General features: G+C 43.0%; 1 protein-coding gene across 3 annotated transcripts in view; it reads right to left on the reverse strand.

The window, feature by feature from the left end:
• Nucleotides 1–20,459, reverse strand: part of SMC4 (structural maintenance of chromosomes 4) — a 94,560-nt gene that overhangs the window by 33,344 nt on the left and 40,757 nt on the right. For all 3 annotated transcript variants that reach the window (XM_006123439.5, XM_075937823.1, XM_075937822.2), the window contains exons 9-11: nt 17,965–18,115; nt 10,028–10,192; nt 8,806–9,039 (exon numbers count right to left, since the gene is read on the reverse strand). In XM_006123439.5, the coding sequence (XP_006123501.1) occupies nt 8,806–9,039; nt 10,028–10,192; nt 17,965–18,115 (550 nt within the window). The remainder of the gene's footprint in view (nt 1–8,805; nt 9,040–10,027; nt 10,193–17,964; nt 18,116–20,459) is intronic.

The following is a 20,459-nucleotide window of genomic DNA, read 5'->3' on the forward strand; positions in this document are numbered from 1 at the left end:
AGTATAAGTGCAATCAGAGTTAATGCTTGCACTGAAATCTTCAATTAAAGTCAAGCAGCACAAACAGTAGTGCACCAAGGTGGTTGTGCTGACTTCCAGAGATGAATGTCAGCATTTGAGTAATCCAAAGTATGCTTTCAGTTCAACCTCAATGAGATGAAATGGTGTTTCAATCTTTGCTATTTTCATTTGCAGATAATTTTTTATTGGTTTACATAAGGTAATTTCTTTGCCATTGAAACAAATGTCAGTGAACTTACTAAAACTTGAAGAATATTGTACAATGCAGCAGCATATTAGACATACAGGCAGTCCCCTAACATCGGATCCCTACTTACAAACGGGGTGAGGCAACCCCGCACTAGCTGCTTCCCCCCAGCAGACCAGGGAGACGCGAAGCTAGCGCCCCCACCCTCCCAGCAGACTAGGGAGACACGGAGCGGCTTTTCTCAGCAGACACCTCAGCTTGAGAATAAAGGACTGAGGGAAGTGAGGTGTGGGAGAATAAAACTGAGCTCTGGAGAAATGTTTGGCTAGAGTTTCCCCTACAATATGTACCAGTTCCGACTTACATACAAATTCAACTTAAGAACAAACCTACAGTCCCTATCTTGTACGTAACCCGGGGACTGCCTGTATCTATTATTTTTCTACTTCCCATAGTTAAGAATTTTTGGGAATGATTTTACTGTGCGAATTTCAATGGCCATAAACATCTTTTATGGAAACTACTCTACTGCTATTTGAGAACACCACCCTATCCTCCCAATCCCCTTCTCTAGATCAACAATCACCATTCATGCCTGACAGCTGGGTAAGAAGAAAGATGATGCGATTTCATTGTTTTGTGATTTCTTAGCACATGGGACCAAACATTTTTAGAAATGATTATTTAGCCACCTAATTCCTACCTCCCCATCCAACTAATAAATGACAATAATTCTCAATGAAGACCATATCCATATTAAGGTTCAAGTTTAGGCCCTCAAAAGCAGAAAATAAATGGTAACTTTTTGCCAAACTCAAGAACTTTTATTCAAACATCCAGGCATGGGAGAAGTTTAACTCTGGATAGAGACCAATTTGAGAAAACATCTGAATAAGTGAATGTTTTAGGAAGAGTGAATACTATTTTGCCATGTTAAACTACAGTACAGACTATTAGGTGACTGCTACAATGCAAGTTATTCCACTTCTTTCATGCACCTTAATTTTCATAAATTATATAAATTTAAAAACGAGAATTAAGTTCTAAAATTAGTTTTCAAATTTTGCCTAGTCCCATTATATGTTTAAGTGACATTACTATAGTAACTGTTTGGAAGAAATTGACTAAAACAAATGAACAGCTTTTTAATAGAGACAGGGTGGGTGAGGTAATATCCTTTATGGGACCATCTTCTGTTGATGAGATTTTTTTTCAGAGTGGTAGCTGTATTAGTCTAGTTCAGCAAAAATAACTAGGAGTCCTGTAACACCTTAAAGACTAACACGAAAGCTAATGCCCAGATAAATTTGTTAAGTCTCTAAGGCAGTGGTTTCCAACCTTTTTAACCAGAAGATCACTTTTTCAATTTAAGTGAAATGTAAGATCTACCTCAAACCCAAATACCCTGCCCCGTTTCCATCCTGCCCCTTCTCCTCCCCTTCTCTGAGGCCTCATACTTGCTCACTCCATCTCCCTTCCTCCCTCATTTTCACTCACTTTCACCAGGCTGGGCTAGAGAGTTGGGATGCAGGCCCTGGTCTTGGGCCAAAAGGTTTAGAATGTGGGAAGGGCTCCAAGCTTAGCCCAGGGCAGGGATTGGGGTCCATGAGGAGCTTCAGGGGCAAAGCTCTGGGAAGGAGTTTGGGTATAGGGGGACTCATGTCTGGAGCAGGAGATTGGGTATAGGAGGCGGCTCAGGGCTGGGACAGGGGTTCAGGAAGCAGGCTCTGGCTGGGCACTGTTTAACTGAGATATCTCCCATGCGGTGGAGCAGTGGAGTTAAGGCAGGCTTATTCCTGCCCTGCCCCTTCACCACCTCTGAAAGCAGCTGTCATGTACAGCAATGGTTCCATGGTGCCTTGTGCTGCCCCTCATCTACATGCTCTGAGCCCACAGCTTCTACTGGCCACAGTTCCCCATTATTGATCAATCGGAGTGGTGTCTGCAGGCAAGGACAGCATGTGGAGACCTCCTGCTCTGACTCTCTAAAGAGTCTGCAGGGACATGCCAGCCACTTGCAGTAGCAGCAATTATTATAGGAATAATTACTCCACCCATGACAGGTTAGGCATTTTAGAACTCACTACCAAAACAATTATACTTAAACATGAGAGAAATTAAAATTATGAAATGCACAGACCAGTCAAAACCCAAACATAACCCACTTTGCAAGCAGTAAAAGTAGTAACAAACACCCCCCACATATGTGTTGGGTCGGGACATGAGAGGGAAGGACAGTGTGTGTTTGTGAGAATGACAGATGGACACACACACACACACACACAGTGTGAGAGTGACAGAAATTTGCATTGCCAAACTCCTTCCAACCCCTTCTCTCTGTGTGGAGATAGGTTACAGGAATGCGAGGAGGGACACCCTGATATTAGAACCTCCCCTTTCCTCCTCCCACACCTTGCAAGAGGCTCCCAGGTGGGGCAGCTCCAAGCAGAGGGCAGGAGCAGCGTGACAGTGGGCGGAGGGGCAACTGAAGTGCCAACGCTTGATAGCTTCCTGACTGATTTGGCCAGGATCACCTGTCAGAGGCTCCAAGATCTACCAGTAGATCCCGCTCTACTGCCTGGTGACCATTGCTTTCAGGGCACATTTACCCTGGGGAGTTATTTCGAAATAACTCCCCTTATTTTGAAATAAAGTGAGCGTCCACACTACCAAGCTCATTATTTCAAAATAAAGAGCTTGTTATTTTGAAAGAACTCCTGCTTGTGAAGAGGAATACCTTATTTCAAAATAACTCCCTAGGGTAGACATAGCCTAAGATGCCACAGAATTCCTCATTTTATTGGTAACAGATGATATAAAAGACATCACAGAAACTTGGTGGAATGAGGATAATCAATGGGACACAGTATTATCAGGTTACAAAATATATTTCAAGATATATATTTTCAAGGTTGTGCTGGTACAGGAGTAGCGATATATGTAAAAGTGTAGAATCAAATAAAGTTAAAATCTTAAATGAACCAAACTGTTCAACAGAATCTTTATGGATAGTAATTCTACATTCTTGTAATATGAATATAGATGTAGGGATATATTATCGACCACCTCACCAGGATGGCAATAGTGACTATGAAATGCTAAGGGAGATTCAGCTATACCTATGCTGACTGAGTACATGTCACCTCAGGATGGGATGTAGAGATAAAGTTTCTTTGACATCTTAAATAACTGCTTCTTGGAGTAGGTGGTTCTGGAACTCACAAGAGGAGGGCAATTCTTGATTTAATCCTAAATGGAATGTAGGATCTGGGGTCCAAGAAGTGAATATAGCGGGATCATTTGGAAATAGTGATTATAATATAATTAAATTTAACACTCCTGGAGCGGGAAAAACTCCACAGCAGCCCGACATTGTAGCATTTAATATCAGAAAGGGGAACTACACAAAAATGAGATTACTTAAATGGGGGTGGGGAGTACAGTGACAAAAGTAAAATCCCTGCAAACTGCATGGAAACTTTTCAAGAGACCCATAATAGAGGCCCAACTTAAATGTATTCCCCAAATTAAAAAACACAGAAGAAGAAAAAAGTGCCACCGTCTGTCTTACTTAACAACCAAGTAAGAGAAGCTGTGAGAAATAAAAAAGGAATAGTTTAAAAAATGGAAGTTAAATCCTAATGAGAAAAATATAAAGGAGCATAAACTCTGTCAAATGAAGTGTAAAATTATAATTAGGAAGGCTAAAAGAATCTGAAGAACAGCTAAGCAAAAACTCAAAAAAAGTAAAAGCAATTTTTTAAAGTACATCAGAAGCAGGAAGCCTGCTAAACAACTTGTGGGGCTGCTGGACGATCAACATACTAAATGAGTACTCAAGGACAATAAGATTGTTGGAGAAATTAAATGAATTCTTTGCATTGGTCTTCGTGGCTGAGGAAGTGAGGGAGATTCTTTTAAGTGACAAGTCTGAGGAACTTTCCCAGATTAAGGTATCATTAGAGGTGGTTTTGGAACAAATAAACTAAATAGTAACAAATCACAAAGACCAGATGGCTTTCACCCAAGAGTTCTGAAAACTCAAAAATGAAAATGTGGAACTACTAACTGTATTTGTAATCTATACTTTAAATCATCTTCTGTACCAAATTATTTAAGGATAGCTAATGTGACACCAATTTTTAAAATAAGCTCTCGCGGTAATGCTGGTAATTACATGACAGTGTAACTTCAGCACTAGGCAAATTGGTTGAAACTATAATAAAGAATAGAATTGTAAGATACATAGATGAACATAATTTGTTGGGCAAAAGTCAACATTTCTGTACATGGAAATCATGCCTCACCAATCTACTAGAATTATTTGAGAGAGTCAACAAGCATAAGGACAAGTGGGGTTCAGTAGCTATTGTATATTTAGATTTCCAGAAAGCCTATTACACCAGTCTACAATTTTTTAGAAGTCGTCTGCTTCAGAGATAAAATATGCTATTTATTAGGTATTTTGATGTGCTGAATTCAAATATGACAATTAAAACAACTGATTGGCTACTGTTTCCAAGATATTTATGTTTTTACATTTTACGTCTATGTATATTGTATAGATAGTAGCGTTTTAATCATAAATTGTAAACCTAGGTCTTTTCATGTGTTTATGGTTGCTTTACATGAGAATATTTCACCTGTCCTGTTTATGTAACACTTTAAAAATCAGCAAAAGGGTTATATAAATAAAATGTATTATGAAACAAAAGGCAAAAAACTATTATGTACATAGTTTAGTCCTATTCAGTGTCTACTCGGCGCTTCTTGGCTTGTCTCTTGTATTCATTAAATGGAGCATCTCTTGTCACTGTCCAGCAATAGTCTGCAAGCATTGATGGGCTCCATTTGCCCTGATAGCGTTTCTCCATTGTTGCAATGTCCTGGTGAAATCGCTCGCCGTGCTTGTTGCTCACTACTCCGCAGTTCGGTGGAAAAAAAATCTAGATGAGAGTACAAAAAATGTATCTTTAGTGACGTGTTGCAACCAAGGCTTTTGTATGCCTTGAGGAGGTTTTCCACCAACAACCTGTAGTTGTCTGCCTTGTTGTTTCCGAGAAAATTTATTGCCACTAACTGGAAGGCTTTCCATGCTGTCTTTTCCTTGCCACACAGTGCATGGTCAAATGCATCATCTCGAAGAAGTTCACGAATCTGAGGACCAACAAAGACACCTTCCTTTATCTTAGCTTCACTTAACCTTGGAAATTTTCCACAGAGGTACTTGAAAGCTGCTTGTGTTTTGTTCATGGCCTTGACAAAGTTCTTCATCAGACCCAGCTTGATGTGTAAGGGTGGTAACAAAATCTTCCTTGATTCAACAACTGGTGGATGCTGAACACTTTTCCTTCCAGGCTCCAATGACGGTCGGAGTGGCCAATCTATCCTGATGTAGTGGGAATTTCTTGCACGACTATCCCATTTGCAGAGAAAACAGTAGTACTTTGTGTATCCAGTCTGCAGACCAAGCAAGAGAGCAACAACCTTCAAATCGCCACAAAGCTGCCACTGATGTTGGTCATATGCACCTCAAAAATTGTTTCATGTTGTCATAGGTTTCCTTCATGTGGACTGCATGACCAACTGGAATTGATGGCAAAACATTGCCATTATGCAGCAAAACATCCATGACTTCTAGGAATAACATGATGCAATTCATATCATGTATGACGCAATACCAGCTTCAGATTGCATCATTCATTGTTTTGCCTAAAAAGCAAGTACTGTCCAAACCCAGTCATAGATTTATTCATAGATCCAGTCAAAGATGTATTTTAGTCATTTCTGGTTTAAATTGAGATCTCTTCCCTTTATAACTCACCTATCCTCCGCCATTCGCAAGTCAAGGGTCGTATATACTGACCCAATAGCATATCTTGAAAACTAGAGCCAATCAACAATTTTAAGCATCATTTTCGTTCTCAGTGACCCAAGAATTAGTAAAGTTTGGCTACATTTATTTCAGAAGCATTTTGGCTGTAGAGCAGTGTTACAGGTCCCTCACCAAAGACTCTTAAGCAAAATCATATGTCATGGGATAATAGGAAATGAAGGGTAGAAATAAATGGTCAGTTTTCAGAATGGAGAAAGGTAACTAGTAGTGTTCCCCAAGAATCAGCATGGGACCAATCCTATTCAACATATTCATAAATGATTTGGAAAGAGGGGGTAAACAGTGAAGGTGGCAAAACTGGTAGATGATACCAAGCTGCTCAAGATAGTGAAGTCCAAAGTAGACTGTGAAGAGCTTCAAAAGGATCTCACAAAAATAGGTGATGGGGCAACAAAATGAAAGATGAATTTTAATGTTGATAAATGTAAAGTAATGTACACATTGGAAAACATAATCCAAACTATATGCATAAAATGATGGGGACTAATTCAGCTGTTACCACTCAAAGAGTGAAATCTTGGAATCTTGTAGATCGTTCTCTGAAAACATCCACTGAATGTGCAGCAGCAGTTGAGAAAAAGCAAACAATGTTCGGAATATTTAAAAATGAATAGAGAAGATGACAGACTATCGTATTGCCCCTAATTCAATCCATGGTACGCCCACATCTTGAATACTTCATTCAAATGTGGTTGCCTCATGTTAAAAAAGATATCTTGGCAGTGGATAAAGTTCAGAAAAGGGCAATAAAAATAATTAGAGGTATGGAACAGGTGCCATATGAGGAGACTAATAAAATAGGAACTTTTCAGCTTAGGAAACGAGACTAAAGGAGATATAACAGAGGTCTATAAAATCATGACTAGTGTGGAGAAAGAAAATAAGGAAAAGTAATTTACTTGTTCCCATAACACAAGAGCGAGGGGTCACCAAGTGAAATTAATAGGTAGCATGCTTAAAATAAACAAAAGGAAGTATTTCTTCATACAACACATAGTCAACCTGTGCAACTACTACTTGCCAGAGGATGTTGTGAAGGCCAGCACTTTAACAGGGTTCAAAAAAGCTAGATAAATTTATAAATGATGGGAGGATGGGCTTTTCTTTTTTTGCCATGTCTTAGGCATTTGCAAAGAGGAACAGTGCCAGGCGGAGTTTGATGCTGGTGGTATGCTCCACACCAATGCCAAAGTGCTCGTCTTGTAGTCCAAATGGAAGTGTTCCAATGTAAGATGGAGTGCAACCTCTATGAGGAAGTGGATATCCTACTCCTCTTGGTTTCTAGGGCAATAGTTTTTAGAGAATCAACACTTTCCCTTTCTGTGGGACTCCTCCAAGAACTTCAAACAGCTGTCACGGGGGTCACTAATAGGCAGGGCTTGACAAAAAAAAAGCCACTCGCCAGACCAGCACTGCGCATGCGCGAAGCGCCGGTCAATGGGGCGCTTGGAGTGACGGGCTGAAATCTACTTGCCATGGGCAAGTAGATTCAGCAGTTTGTTGAGCTCTGCTAATAGGCACCAGCTTGCTGCATGACAAACATGATTTGAAGAGGTGAGAGCATCGAATGCCCTGCTCTGGGATGAAGTCCCAGATGAGACAGTAATTAAGATAAACCAATACTTAATAGCTAAGTACTGGGGCAAAGTTCTGGCCATGTCCTGTGGGTCTCATGCTACTGGCATATCATCTTAGCCTCAGAGACTCACTGTGACATAACAGGAAGCGGAGTCCACAGCTTAGTGGGCCATACTCATCACTGCCTAGTCCATGGTGTTGGGGTGAAAAGTCCCTAATAGTCCTGGTCTCCTTTCTTGGGACAGCCTGTGTGTTGGCGTTGGGGGGGAAATGGAGTGGGGAGAGAGAACGCAGGCCTGCTCACTACTCTGGGTTCTGGCCCAAGCACCCTAAAGTAGCAGAAGTCAAGGTTGTTTCCCTTCTGATTTGGTAGCTTTTCCCCCCTGGGCCACCTCCCCAAACAATCCCTCCAAAATATCTCTCTCTGGTATCTGTTAACCAGTTCTCAGCTCATATACAGCTTCTTGTTCCCCCCTTTCGCCTTCTGGTCTGTCACTCTTTGTCTTCTCCCCTTTCTTGCCTGAGGGGAACCCCTTTAAAGCAGCACCACAGGTCTTAATTGGCTGCAGGTGTTGAGTGACTTGCCTGAGGGAGCAATCTAGTTAATTAGCCCCAGATGTTTTCCGGCCTTCATTTTATTGCAGCAGGCTCTAGTATTTCACTCCGGAATGAGAAAACCACTTATCCAGTGTCCCTTATATCTGCCTTCCAGAGTGTGGCAGACTGCTTTCTTAGGTCTGTCACACAACCTACAACTATGTACACAGAAGATAGAACTGCTAGTGCTTTTGCAATGCAAGAGAAGACACCCCAACCCTCATGGTGCTAAGAAGAAAATGAGGGTGGCGCCTAACATACTAATAGATGGTGCAGCACACAGGGTGCTGCAGCTGACCTTATAGATACTGCTAAGGTAAAAGTCTCTGACCGCACATGGCCGCGCACATACCTAGAATAGAATCAACATGAGCAAACGTTTGAAGAACTATTGATTACAATGGGATCCATTTATGTTTTTCAGAATGCAACTAAATTTAATGTATGTATACAGAGACTACATCATAAGAATGAAATAGCTCCTGAATTAATGATTTTTAAGTGAAATAGGAAACTTAAGTCTAACCTCCTTTAGTTCCTGTTCAGCTTGAGGTAATTTTGTATTTAGCTCTTTAATACCAACTGTCCTTTCTTTAAGGGTTCCTGAAGCAGTCTTTAGAGCCTCTTTTGCTTTATTTAACTGAGATACCGCTGTATTATGGTGACTGAGGTAGATATCAAGTTCTGATTGGGCTACATCCATCTTAGAACGTGCTTCATTCACTGTTTTGCTGAACTCCATAAGTTCTTTTTCTTTGCCCTACAGAAATGGACAGTACAATACATTAGACTAATAGGATGACTGACCTGTGTAAAGTAATATATTAATATATAACCAAGCAAGAGAAGCAGCAGGAGAGGTGGTGTGATCTTAACCTCTTGAACAGAAAGATATGGTGAATTTAGCACAAATGGGCCCAAGTTAAATAAAAACTGTGCCCCTATTTTCATTACAGAAATCTCAGTTGCAAATTTTGAAGACCATCAGGAAGAACAAATAATCACAATAACCCGTTAGATATCCAATCCCATCTCATTCTGGATTTAGGATGCAGTAGTGTACTAAAGTGAAGACAGACATTATACTATAATTAAAACAGAATATTTTAGTGATTTGCAAGCCACTGCTTTTCCAGCCCTGCTTTAGGACTGTTGAATAACTGACAAAAATACCCTTCAGGAGATAGTTGCTCTTTGTGAATTAAACAGACAAGCTGCATGGAGGTTTTCCAAGACAAGAAAGAGTACTAAGCATAAAGCCAACTTCACAAAAATTACAGAATACTAGCTAACAACTGTAGTATTAATTAGGTGTTGAAATTTTTTTGATCAGCTCTCTTACAATATTTTGAGAAAATTTTTTTTGCTGGAAAATACAGCTTAGTTAAAATCCACTTATCTCATAGGAACATCTCTCTCAACTAAATTTAATAGCAGAAAGTTAAAAATTAATTTTGGTAATAATTTTCAAATTATCAATAGAAAGTAAGTCAAAATGGTTTCAAACTGACAATTTTTGGAATTCCTTTTTGTTCTGATTCACAACAAATATGAATTTTGAAATGTGAGAATTCCCTACAGAATGAAAAATTAATTTTCCAGTCCGCTCTATATTTGAATTAAGTACCCAAGAGAACAATATTAGAGTACTAAATAGCTGCCTTGAAATACCTTTGAACCATCTAACTCACATGAACGTAAAAGTTAACAAATTAGTCTAAGCATATGGACATGAGAGTGTTTCATACCTCTTTCTCTTCTTGAAGTCCTTGTGTTTCCTGTTTAAGGCTATCCATAACTTCTTTTAATTTTTCCTCTTCTCGCTCTTTTTCCTTTTCAAGTACTTCTTTCTTAGATGTTGCTTTACTGATAGCTGTCTCACTGTTGCCAGGTACGCTTTTAAATTGCTCAACCTGTAAAAAGAAATTTTTAACTTTTCCCATTGTACAAAAGGAAAGCTTCTTTTATCATTAAGTTTTCCCTCCTTATGCTATGTGGGTAATGAGAGCAACCTGACATCTATCTATAGCTGAGTCTATCTACTACATCTATTTTCAGGACTGCAAATATCTCCCTGCTTCAGCAATGAAATATATACATAAAGCATCCTTTAAAGGCAGTTTTATTCACTAACACTGCTTTATGTAAGTAAGCATAAGAAGTTTTTTAGTTTCATCCTCTAAATTGCTCTTTTGCAATAGATCAGCACTCTAGAATTTGGATTGATGCTTCTTGTCATCTCTATCTTCAGCTGATTGTCAAGCTTTAAATAGTATCTTCTATTAGCAGCTTCACTCAATTCCTGTCAGGCTTCTCAAGCACTAATAGAAAAATAAATTCTGAACAAAACACATATGCACATTACCTCAATGGAGTTTCATATTGGTCCTCTCCTTCAAAGAAATATAATGTATGGGATAGGACCAATGTAGCTCCTTTTTCTACAGGGAGCCATACTCATCAGAAATACAGGTTAAACAGAACTGTTACTCACCCTAGTTGTGGTTCTTCAGAATGCTATAGTCAGTGTTGGTTTCACTGTAGGTGTGCATGAGCTACATGCATGCAAGATCAGAAAATTCTGTATAGCAGTGTCCATTGGAGCCACCTAGCTACCCTGTTTTCTTGTGCTTCTGTTCAAGCACATAAAGAATAGAGCAGCTGCAACATTCTCTCCATTTCCTCACAGTTCAAAGCCCAGGATGCTGAGGACTTCAAAAGCCAGGGATGGATAGTACTTGTGGGACATGGTCTACCAAAGTAACATTTCTTCACGTGTCAGTGTCGATCCCACTACAGATATATGCACTTTTTAATGAAAGCTGAAGATAAGCCTGTGCCCTGGTGAAAATGTGAATTGACATTCAGACAGAGAGCCTCATCAACTATTTGATAGGTGTAATCTACTTAAGTCTCTCTGTGACAAGATGGCTTTACCTTTTGATATGCCAGACATAGCCACAAAGATACCTAAAATAATTGTTCCTTTTAAGAGAACAGAGGAGAGGCTGTTGAAATGCCCTAAAGATGTAGCTTATTTTTTCCTTTTGCACTCCAGTGCAGTTTTCAGAAGCAAACTAACAGGTTAATTAATTGACTCAGTTGAAAATGTGAAACCACCTGAGGGATTAATATAAGGTGTAGCCTTAACTGTACAACATCCCTATGAAAAAGAAATCTGATCATGAGGGCTTGGAGACACCTCCTTGTTGAAGTAACAATAACAAGAAAAACTGTTGGAGAATTTTGTGAAACTGTCAGGAGCAGAAGTTATCTATCTGCAGTACTGAATCAACTAACATCCAAGCCTTTAGGTGAAATAATTGTGGATCTGGGTGCTATATCAGACCTGGGAAGATGGATGCAAGGCTGAACAGGACATTTACAATAGATTTGACAGCCAAAATTGTTTTGGCCAGTGAAGAGTATGAGGATCAATGAGATCATTTTCCATCAGATCTTGGATATTAACCCTGAAGCTCAGGGGAATTGGTGGAAAAGCTTCAAAAATAGTAAAAAAAAGTACGAATGTATATGACAAGAAACCCATGCTCACTCCTTTTCTGGAGCAGATAGTTTGGCATCTGGTGTTGAAAATGGGAACCCCCTCAGTGAGAATTCTGTGGTGAATTTCTGCAATAACCCCTTTTGGTCAAACTTTAAAAACAATGAATGGTCCGGCACTAACATGGGCTACCCCTTAGACCCCACCCAGCCTTCCTGCATGAATTTGAATTGGCCTTCCACATGGCTCAGGATATCCTTCTGGTCTTCCACCTTAAACCTCATAAGATCAATGAGGAAAGGTGCCTACATGTGTTGGATGTCAGCAAAGCGCTTGCCTTCTGTCTGTACTGGATGAAATCCTCCCAGTTTGTGGCTTAAACTGAACGTATAAAAAGTCATCTGTTATCCTCAAAGTGGATAACCTCCTGCATCAAGATGTACTATGAATTGGCAGGTGCACTTTTGTTCAGTTACTCCCTATCTGTTTAAGAGGCCTGTCAAGTTGTTGCTGACTCTGGGAAGGTGCATCACCTTGTGTTGATGGTACCATGCCCCAGAAGGATGCTTCTTGGCAGAAAAGGGATAAATGAACATCGTTTTGCTTGTATACTCTGTGCACTGCAGATTTGCAGATCTTAATGGATAACACAACAGGTACAATCATATGAAGGCTTATCTGATGTCCCTGAGTTCTAAGTCATCCCCGAAGTTCAACTGGGGACCATCTGCAGACCATGTGACCCAGGATGCAAAGGCAGACTTTGACCGTGGTTAGCAGAACCACAGAGACCTGTGTTATGAAATAGAGCATAGATAGGGCCTTGTACCTACCCTGAGGAAAACACGCTCAGGCTACGATCGAGTCAAACACTGTGCTGATGAACTCTCTCTGCTGCAATGGTATAACGTCAACTTCTTGTGGTTTACCAGGAGCCCCAGAACTTCGCATGTGCTTAAAAGAAGAGGTAAGCCACTACCACTGATATGCACTTTGTGAATACCCTCAGGGTTCTGACTAACCCAAAGGAGAGGACAGTAAACTGGTAATGGTTCAAACCTACCATGAACTGAAGAAAACACCTGTGTCCCACAGATTGCAATGTGGAAATACATAACTTTGAGGTTGAAGGTGGCATCATAATCCTGCCCAGATCCAGACTGGGGATGATTGAAACCAGAGAAACCATGTGAAACTTGAGCTTTACTAGACAGTGGTTCAAGTCTTGTAGGGCCAGGATGGGATGAAGGCCTCCTTTGGCTTTGGGATTAAAAAGTAATGTGAGTGGAAGCTCCAGCCTCTGTACTGGTGTGGTACCTCTCAAATGCTGCAATTCCCCATCTAGTTTCTCATGAGAGGGGCCTGTTAAGAGAGATGGGGAGAATACGTGGGAAGGGGGTGAGGGTAGAAAAAAACAAAACTGGAGAGCATAGTCATGCTGCATCGTGGCTAAGACCTAACAGTCTGATGTAATAGCTCTCCAGGCTTGGAGGAAGGATTGGTCCTAGAGATTTGTTGCCCCCAGATGCACCTTCAAAAGGGGCGATTGCTAGAAGGTATGGTATGGCTCAAGCAGGGTTGAGAGGTGGGCAGAGACTGCTGGCTTGGCCTTCTGCAGAACAGCTCATATTTCCCCAAAGCTGGGTCTTGTCAGGATAAAACCAATTCAGCTACAGAGGGGGGCTGAACTTTTCCCACTCCAGGCCTGGGACATACAACTGCAAGGCATTCATGGTGTTTTGGGAATCTTTAAGCCTATGCAACTTTGTATTTGTAGGTTCCACAAATAGGGCAGCACCATGAAATGGGAGATCCAAGATGGATTGATGGACTTCAGGAGTTAATCCCAAGAGGAGTAACAATGCTACTCTATGCATGGAAATTGCAGATGTCTTAGCCTGTGATGCTGAGTCCATCACATCAGAAGGTGCCTGCACTGGCTGTAAAAGTGCTTTCTTTGGGGAGCACCCAGAACTCCTTTCTAGGGGTTTCTGGCAATGCAGAGTCAAACTTAGACATTGCCTGCCACATATTTAAGTTGTAGCAGGAACCCAAAGTTGAAACCTCACCAATTAAAAAAGCTTACATCCAAACACGTCTAGGCATTTAGAGTCTTTATTCTGCAGACTGAGGGCAAGTTGGCCTGGCCTCTCCCAGTGGTTCACCACTTAAACAACAGGGAGTTGGGTGTGGGGTGAATATATAGATGCTCATGGCTCTTCGCAGGAACGAAATATTTCCACTTGGCCTTTTTAGAGATCGATGAGAGCAAAGAGGGGGTTTGCCACAAGGCTTTGGTTATATTGGCCATACTGTCATAACAGTATGGCCACGCCCTAGCCAGAGTGACCTGACCTAACATCCTGAAATGGAGTCTGAGATTTCCTCCACCTCCTCAGCTTGGAAGTCCAAGTTAGTAGTCACACTCTTCAAAGAGTCCTGGTGTGCCTTAGTATCATCCTGAGAGACCAGAGGGGGGTATCATGATGGCCTCATCTGGGGATGAGGAAGAGGTGGCTTGGGCCAAGTGCCTTTCCTCCACCAATGTGGCTGATACGCTGTCTCCTCTTGCACTTTGGGGATAGCAGTCTAACGGATTCTGACACCAGTGGCTGGCTGGAGGACCAGAAGTACGTCCAAAGCTGTGGCCACAGGAAGCCCAGGCAAGTCCACAGGCACCACTGAGCTGTCCACGGTGCCTGAGGCCACAAAGCAGGCTGTGATTCAGACAGTAGTACCAGCTGAGCAGGTACTGGTGAGCCTTAGTATCAGGTTGCAGTGCTGATTGAACTGGGAAAAGGAAGAATGATTCTGATCTGGCATTGGTTGAACTGATGCTGCTGGATGCCCAAGACGGAAAGTGCAGACTCTGCTCTCTCAGGTACTTTGGAGAGCCTGACAGACGATTCAAGTAATGGTGGGGAGCACTGTGGCCTGTAGTTTGCGGACCAAGAATGGTCTCGAAACCTGCACCTGGATGATGGGGACAGACATCAAGAATTTGACCACTGGTGCTGGGATCTAGAATCTCTCCAACTTAGATCTAAGAAGTGCAGAACCAGTCTCTCATATGCTGACCGTGCAGGGGTATAGAGGGCTCTCTTGTCCACCTAAGTGGGGAGTGAGAGCAGTAGGATCTCAGTGACCAAGGAGTTAAAGATGGCTTCCCTCTACATATAGGCCCAGGCAATGCTGGAGTTGGTGGCACCAGTAAAAGGAATGTCTTGAGCAGCCTGGAACACCTTCAGGGTGGGGGAAACCTGGATGGTTCAGGAGGGCATTGGGGAAAGAGGGAGACTGCCCTGTTCCAGCTGCACCGATGTCTTATCCAACGTTCAATCTGCCCCATGCTCTCCCGTGTGCTTCATCTTCTCTTTATGTCATGCCCATGCTTTAACAGGATTAGACTAATACAAGGACAAGGCTTGAATATTAGGAAAAAGCTTAAGACTCCATTACGTGGAAATACTCTGTACAGGGGAATCCAACCACCAGAAGTCAGTTCAGATGGGTTGAGTTAATTCATTGTGGTCTTCTCTAGGTGAAATAAAATTCTGAAGGTTTTCGAAGGGTTTGTGACAGGTTTAGCCAGAGTTAAAGATGAGAGAATCAGACATTCACTATATTCTCTCACACTGCTATGGGTGGCAAAGGGGAAATGAAAGAGGGCTGTAGCCATACAACTCTTTATATCCTTGCATGGGAACAGGAGCACAGGGCACTTGTGTACTACTGTAGGGTCCATACTGAAATACACTTATGGAAAACCTAGCAGTTCCCTAGATAAGCCTGTGAAGGAACAGCAGTCCAGATGCTAGACTGGTGATCTCCATCACAGAACAGCAATCTTGATCCTTTAGAAATAAAGTTAATTTTGGCCAACTCCCCTTTTTCTTCCTTTTCACAGATATTACTACTCTAATTTGGGTAACTGTGCATATTAGTCATGGAGGGGAAATACTATCTGCTGCAGAATACCTGCCTGAAGGAGCTCTTACTTCAAGGACAGCAGCATAATTTTTTTTTAAAAAAATACTCTTATTAATATTATTATACAAAATAAGCAGACAGTTAAGTCCTCTGTAACAGTTATGCCACATTTTGAATTCATCGGAAACCAAGAGTTCTGCTCTGAATAGATAACCTAAAAAAATCTTGAATGAATGGTGGAAGTGTCAAACCCTTCTGTACCCTATTTGCTACATGTGGCTCTATTGGCAACTCCCTCCAATAACTGACATAAGGAATCTGTTTCTCTTAAGTTAATGATACCACAGATGCCTAGCTACAGGGAACTGCAACTGCCTGCACCTACTTACCGGAGAGAATATTCACAGCTGTAGGAGAAACAAAATTTATAGTGCCTGAAGTGAACCCACCTTGAGTCCAGGACAGGGAAACATTACATTTTTAAATACAGGAAGTCCCTGACTTACGTGGATCAGACTTATGTCGGATCCGCACTTACGAACGGGGCTTTTCTCGCCCCGGAGCTCAGGGGCGGCGGGTCGCCGCCCGGTGTCCTCCGGGGTGAGAAAGGCTTCTCCCGGTCTCCCTGGTCTGCTGGGGGGAGTCCAGCAAAGCCGCTGGACCCCCCTCAGCAGACCAGGGGGACAGGAGCAAAGCCGCACAGGTGGTGGGGGTCCCGCTGCCTGGGCGGCTTTGCTCCTGGGCAAACGAGCAAAGCCGCCCAGGTGGCGGCTTTGCTTGGGTGTTCCAGGTCTGCTGGGGGGATCCAGCGGCTTTGCTGGACCCCCCCAGCAGACCAGAGGGACAGGAGCAAAGCCGCCCAGGCGGCGGGGGTCCCGCTGCCTGGGCGGCTTTGCTCCCGGGCAAACGAGCAAAGCTGCCCAGGCGGCGGCTTTGCTTGGGTGTTCCTGGTCTGCTGGGGGGTACAGCGGCTTTCCTGGACCCCCCCAGCAGACTAGGGAGACAGGAGCAAAGCCACATGGGCGGCGGGGTCCCTCCGCATGTGCGGCTTTGCTCGGGTCTCCCTGGTGTGCTGGGGGGGGGAGGGGGGGCAGCTAGTGCGCGCCCGCCCCCCCCCCCCCCCCCCAGCAGACCAGGCTTTTGTTGCGGGACGCCTCAGGTAGAGCAGCTGGGGTGCTGCCGGGTTGGTCCTGTGGTCCTATCTTGTACGTAACCTGAGGACTGCCTGTACTGATAGATCTTTGAGCTAGTAGGGAATAAAGATGTTAAAATGTGGTTAATTGACTAGTCAACTAGTCGATAGAATTTCCATCAACTAGTCCAGAGTTTCTCAAACTGTGGGTCCTGACTCCCTGGGGGGTCGTGAACAACTGAGAGGGTGGTTGCAGCAATGGAGAGGAGGATCGTGGTATCACAAGTTTGAGAACCCCTGGACTAGTCAATAAGCACTGTCGCATTCCTCCTTTGAAATGTACAAGAGCCCCCAGCAGGGGCTCTTGTGCATTTCAAAGCCATGGAGCCCGGGGTCAGTGGGGGACTGCTCAGCTGATCCCGCATTCTGGGGAAATGCCACTGGGAGGTCAGTTGGGGAGTCCCCAGCTGACCCCCCTCCCCCCCCCGGGCTCCACGGCTGTCCCTTTGAAAGGTGCAGAAGTGCCATTTTAAATGGGCAGCTGCCACATAGCTGATCCGTAGGTCAGCTGTGCAGTGGCTGCACCTTTGAAATGCCACCTTGGGGCAGCAAAGGCGGGGGGGGGGGGGAGGGGGGGGAGGGAGAGAAGATATTGATTAGCTGACTAGTCAAAAGACTATCCAATAAGCAAATGCTTATTGGATAGTCGACTAATCTTTTACATCCCTAGTAGGGGACAGACACAATTCAATCATTACATTTGCTACAACAGAAGGGATGTTCAGCATTCTTTGGCAACAATCAAGTTACTATGCTGTTAAACAGATTGGCAATTAACCTGGTAGTTGGATCCACTTGAGAGGCTGGCATGAAGGCTCAAGAAAATGATTTAATTTCTCAGAAGTTGATTTACAAAATAAAAAATAATACTTCATTCTCCAGTCACTAATCTCAATTTCTAGTGTAAAACAAATTGAGAAACTTTTCAGGCCTTCACTGTATCATAAAGCAGCAAAAATATGACTTGAAGCTTATCTTAAAATAATTAGAACACCCTGCTCCCGAATGGACAGACGAATATTTTGAAGATAGTAAACACTGCAAGTTTCATAATATACCTTTTCTTTATCCTTTTCAAGCTGTTTCTGAAGTTTTTTAGCTTTGCTTTTTGCATGTTTTAGTTTTTCCCTTACTGTAACATCCTGCAAATCCAGCTGAGTAAATTTCTCTTTATTTTCCTCTATGAACTTTGTAATTTTATTGAGTTTCCTAAAAAGAGGGGGAAAAAACAGTCACTTTTGTATTAAAATAATTTTCAGCAAAAATTGGTTTAGCTAGTGAGAACTTTTAAGAGGTCTTGAATTGAATGTGGTGCTATTAATTTTTTATTAAAATATCCAATTTGTATTACATTCACTATTCCCCTATAGCACTAAGGCTAAAGAAATGGAAGCACTATCAGCTTGTCAAGCATTAGAAGCCATGTACAGTTGTGAAAAGCAGCATTTTCTCCAACGCATGTATGGTTAGCAATGCTCATTGATGAGTTCTCATCACTTCATGAGATAGGAGGGAGCCTGATTCTGTGATCAGAATATGGACTTAGGCCTACACAAAGAGTTGAGGTTGAATTTAGCTATATAAAGTCAATTTTCTAAACAAGCCCACACTACCAACTCCTTTCCATCGACTTTAAGTGTCAGTAAACTCAATTTTGGCACTCCCACTTTTCACAAGGAGTAATGCCAAATTTGACCTTGCCTGGTCAACTATATGGCAGGGTAGACGCAGTGTCGCAAAAGTCAATGTTCTTGGCATCCAGGAGGCATTCCTTCCTCTCTGGCCCGCTGTGATCACTCTGCCTTGACTTCCATGAGTTCAAGACCCATGAGATCCATTTCCCATGGGCGCAGACAAGCACCAGCATGGAGTGTGAAGGAGATCCTGGACCTCATCAAGGCATGGGAAGAGGAATCTGTTCTCACAGAGCTCTAAACCAGCAAAAGAAAGAAACCTGGAAATGTATGCCAAGACTACAAAGTCCACAGTGAAGAAAGGGAACATCAGGAATGTTCATCAGTGCTGAACGAAAATAAAGGAGCTGAGGTATTCCTACCAAGAGACAAAAGAAGCAAACAGATAGTCTGGAGTATCACTGCAAACATGCCGCTTCTACAAGCAGCTGCATTCGATCCTGGGGGCACCCAACCATCTTCCCAAGCCAGACCATAAAATCTTCCTAAGACACACATCAGGACAGTAGAGTAGGAGGAGGAGGAATATGGTCAGCAGGCAAATAAAGAGAGCCAAGAACTTTTTATAACCTTGGAGACAACCCTCTCCTTTCCAGAATATATCAGTCAAGCACTGATCCCAGGGAGGGCACTTCTAGGGAGTACACATTTTTTTTCTTGCTACAAACAGGTTAAAGCAGTTGTGTGGCATACACAATGCATAAACAGCGTGGAGGGCCCAGAACAGCTTGTTAACTAGGGATGTGAAAGGTTAACCAGTAAGCATCACCCAGTTCCAGTTAACCGGTAGGAGCTGAGGCAGCAGATGGCTTGCTGCAGACAAGGGCTACTCTTGTCCAGAGCAGCCCCTATCCATGGCAGGCTTGGGCACCCTGCAGGCAGGGGATGCTCTGGTGGGGGCTAGGAGATGGAAGAGCCAGTTTCAGCCGCAGAGTAGGGCTGGGAGCAGGAGCCCCACAGGCTGGGGGCTACTTCTGCTGTGCTGAAACAGTCACCAGCCTAGGTCCTACTACAGTCATTTAACCAGTTAAATGTTAGGTTACCCTAATGTTTAACCATAAACCAATTAAACCTTTCCATGCCAAGCCAGCAGTAAGTGGTATGGCATCACTGAACTACAAAGCATTACAACATAAGGCCCAGGTTTATAGCCACATTCATTCAACATGAGCTCCCTATTACTTTGTGCGATTCAGAGAAGACTGATATCTCACATGGCAACTTAGATAGAGGAAAGCAAGCTATTAGCTGCTGCCTCTGTTGCGAATCTCTTTTGCCCATCCCTAGTGAAGCATGGCTTCAGCCTATGGCACTCTCTCCTTCCCTCCTGCTCTCCACCCAGAAAACAAGGTATGGTGGACACAGAGGTAAGCTAGTTAGCTGCCGCCCTGTCAGCATGACCAGACCCCATCTTCCCTTCCCACCTTCAGGCTCCTGTGGGATAGGAAAGTGTCATTCCCCAAGGAAGCGGGGTGTGACAGTCACAGAGGAGGGAAGCCACATGAACCACTGGACCCTATTCCCCTTTCCACCTGCAGACTCCTGTGGGATGTTAAAGCAGCATCCCCTCCCCCACCCAGAAAGCGGGACATGGTGGACACAGAGGAGGGAAGCCACGTGAACTGCCGTCTTGCCTGGACCCTATCCCCACTCTTACCTGCAGGATCGTGTCCTGGAAGGACCCTTTCCAGATCTGCCTCCAAACCACGTGAATCCAGATATTCCATTGAGAACACTATTGTGTACCTGGTGTACAGTGACCTTAACTTTGGCTTTGCACAGTACACATCTCTATTGTCTTTAAAGAGACCTTTGCTATCTGTTAACAGATTAGGTTTTAGGATCCACAATGTATCTCC

Source organism: Pelodiscus sinensis, chromosome 10 (assembly GCF_052426305.1).
Source record: "Pelodiscus sinensis isolate ZL-2025 chromosome 10, ASM5242630v1, whole genome shotgun sequence".
Taxonomy (NCBI): Eukaryota; Metazoa; Chordata; order Testudines; family Trionychidae; genus Pelodiscus; species Pelodiscus sinensis.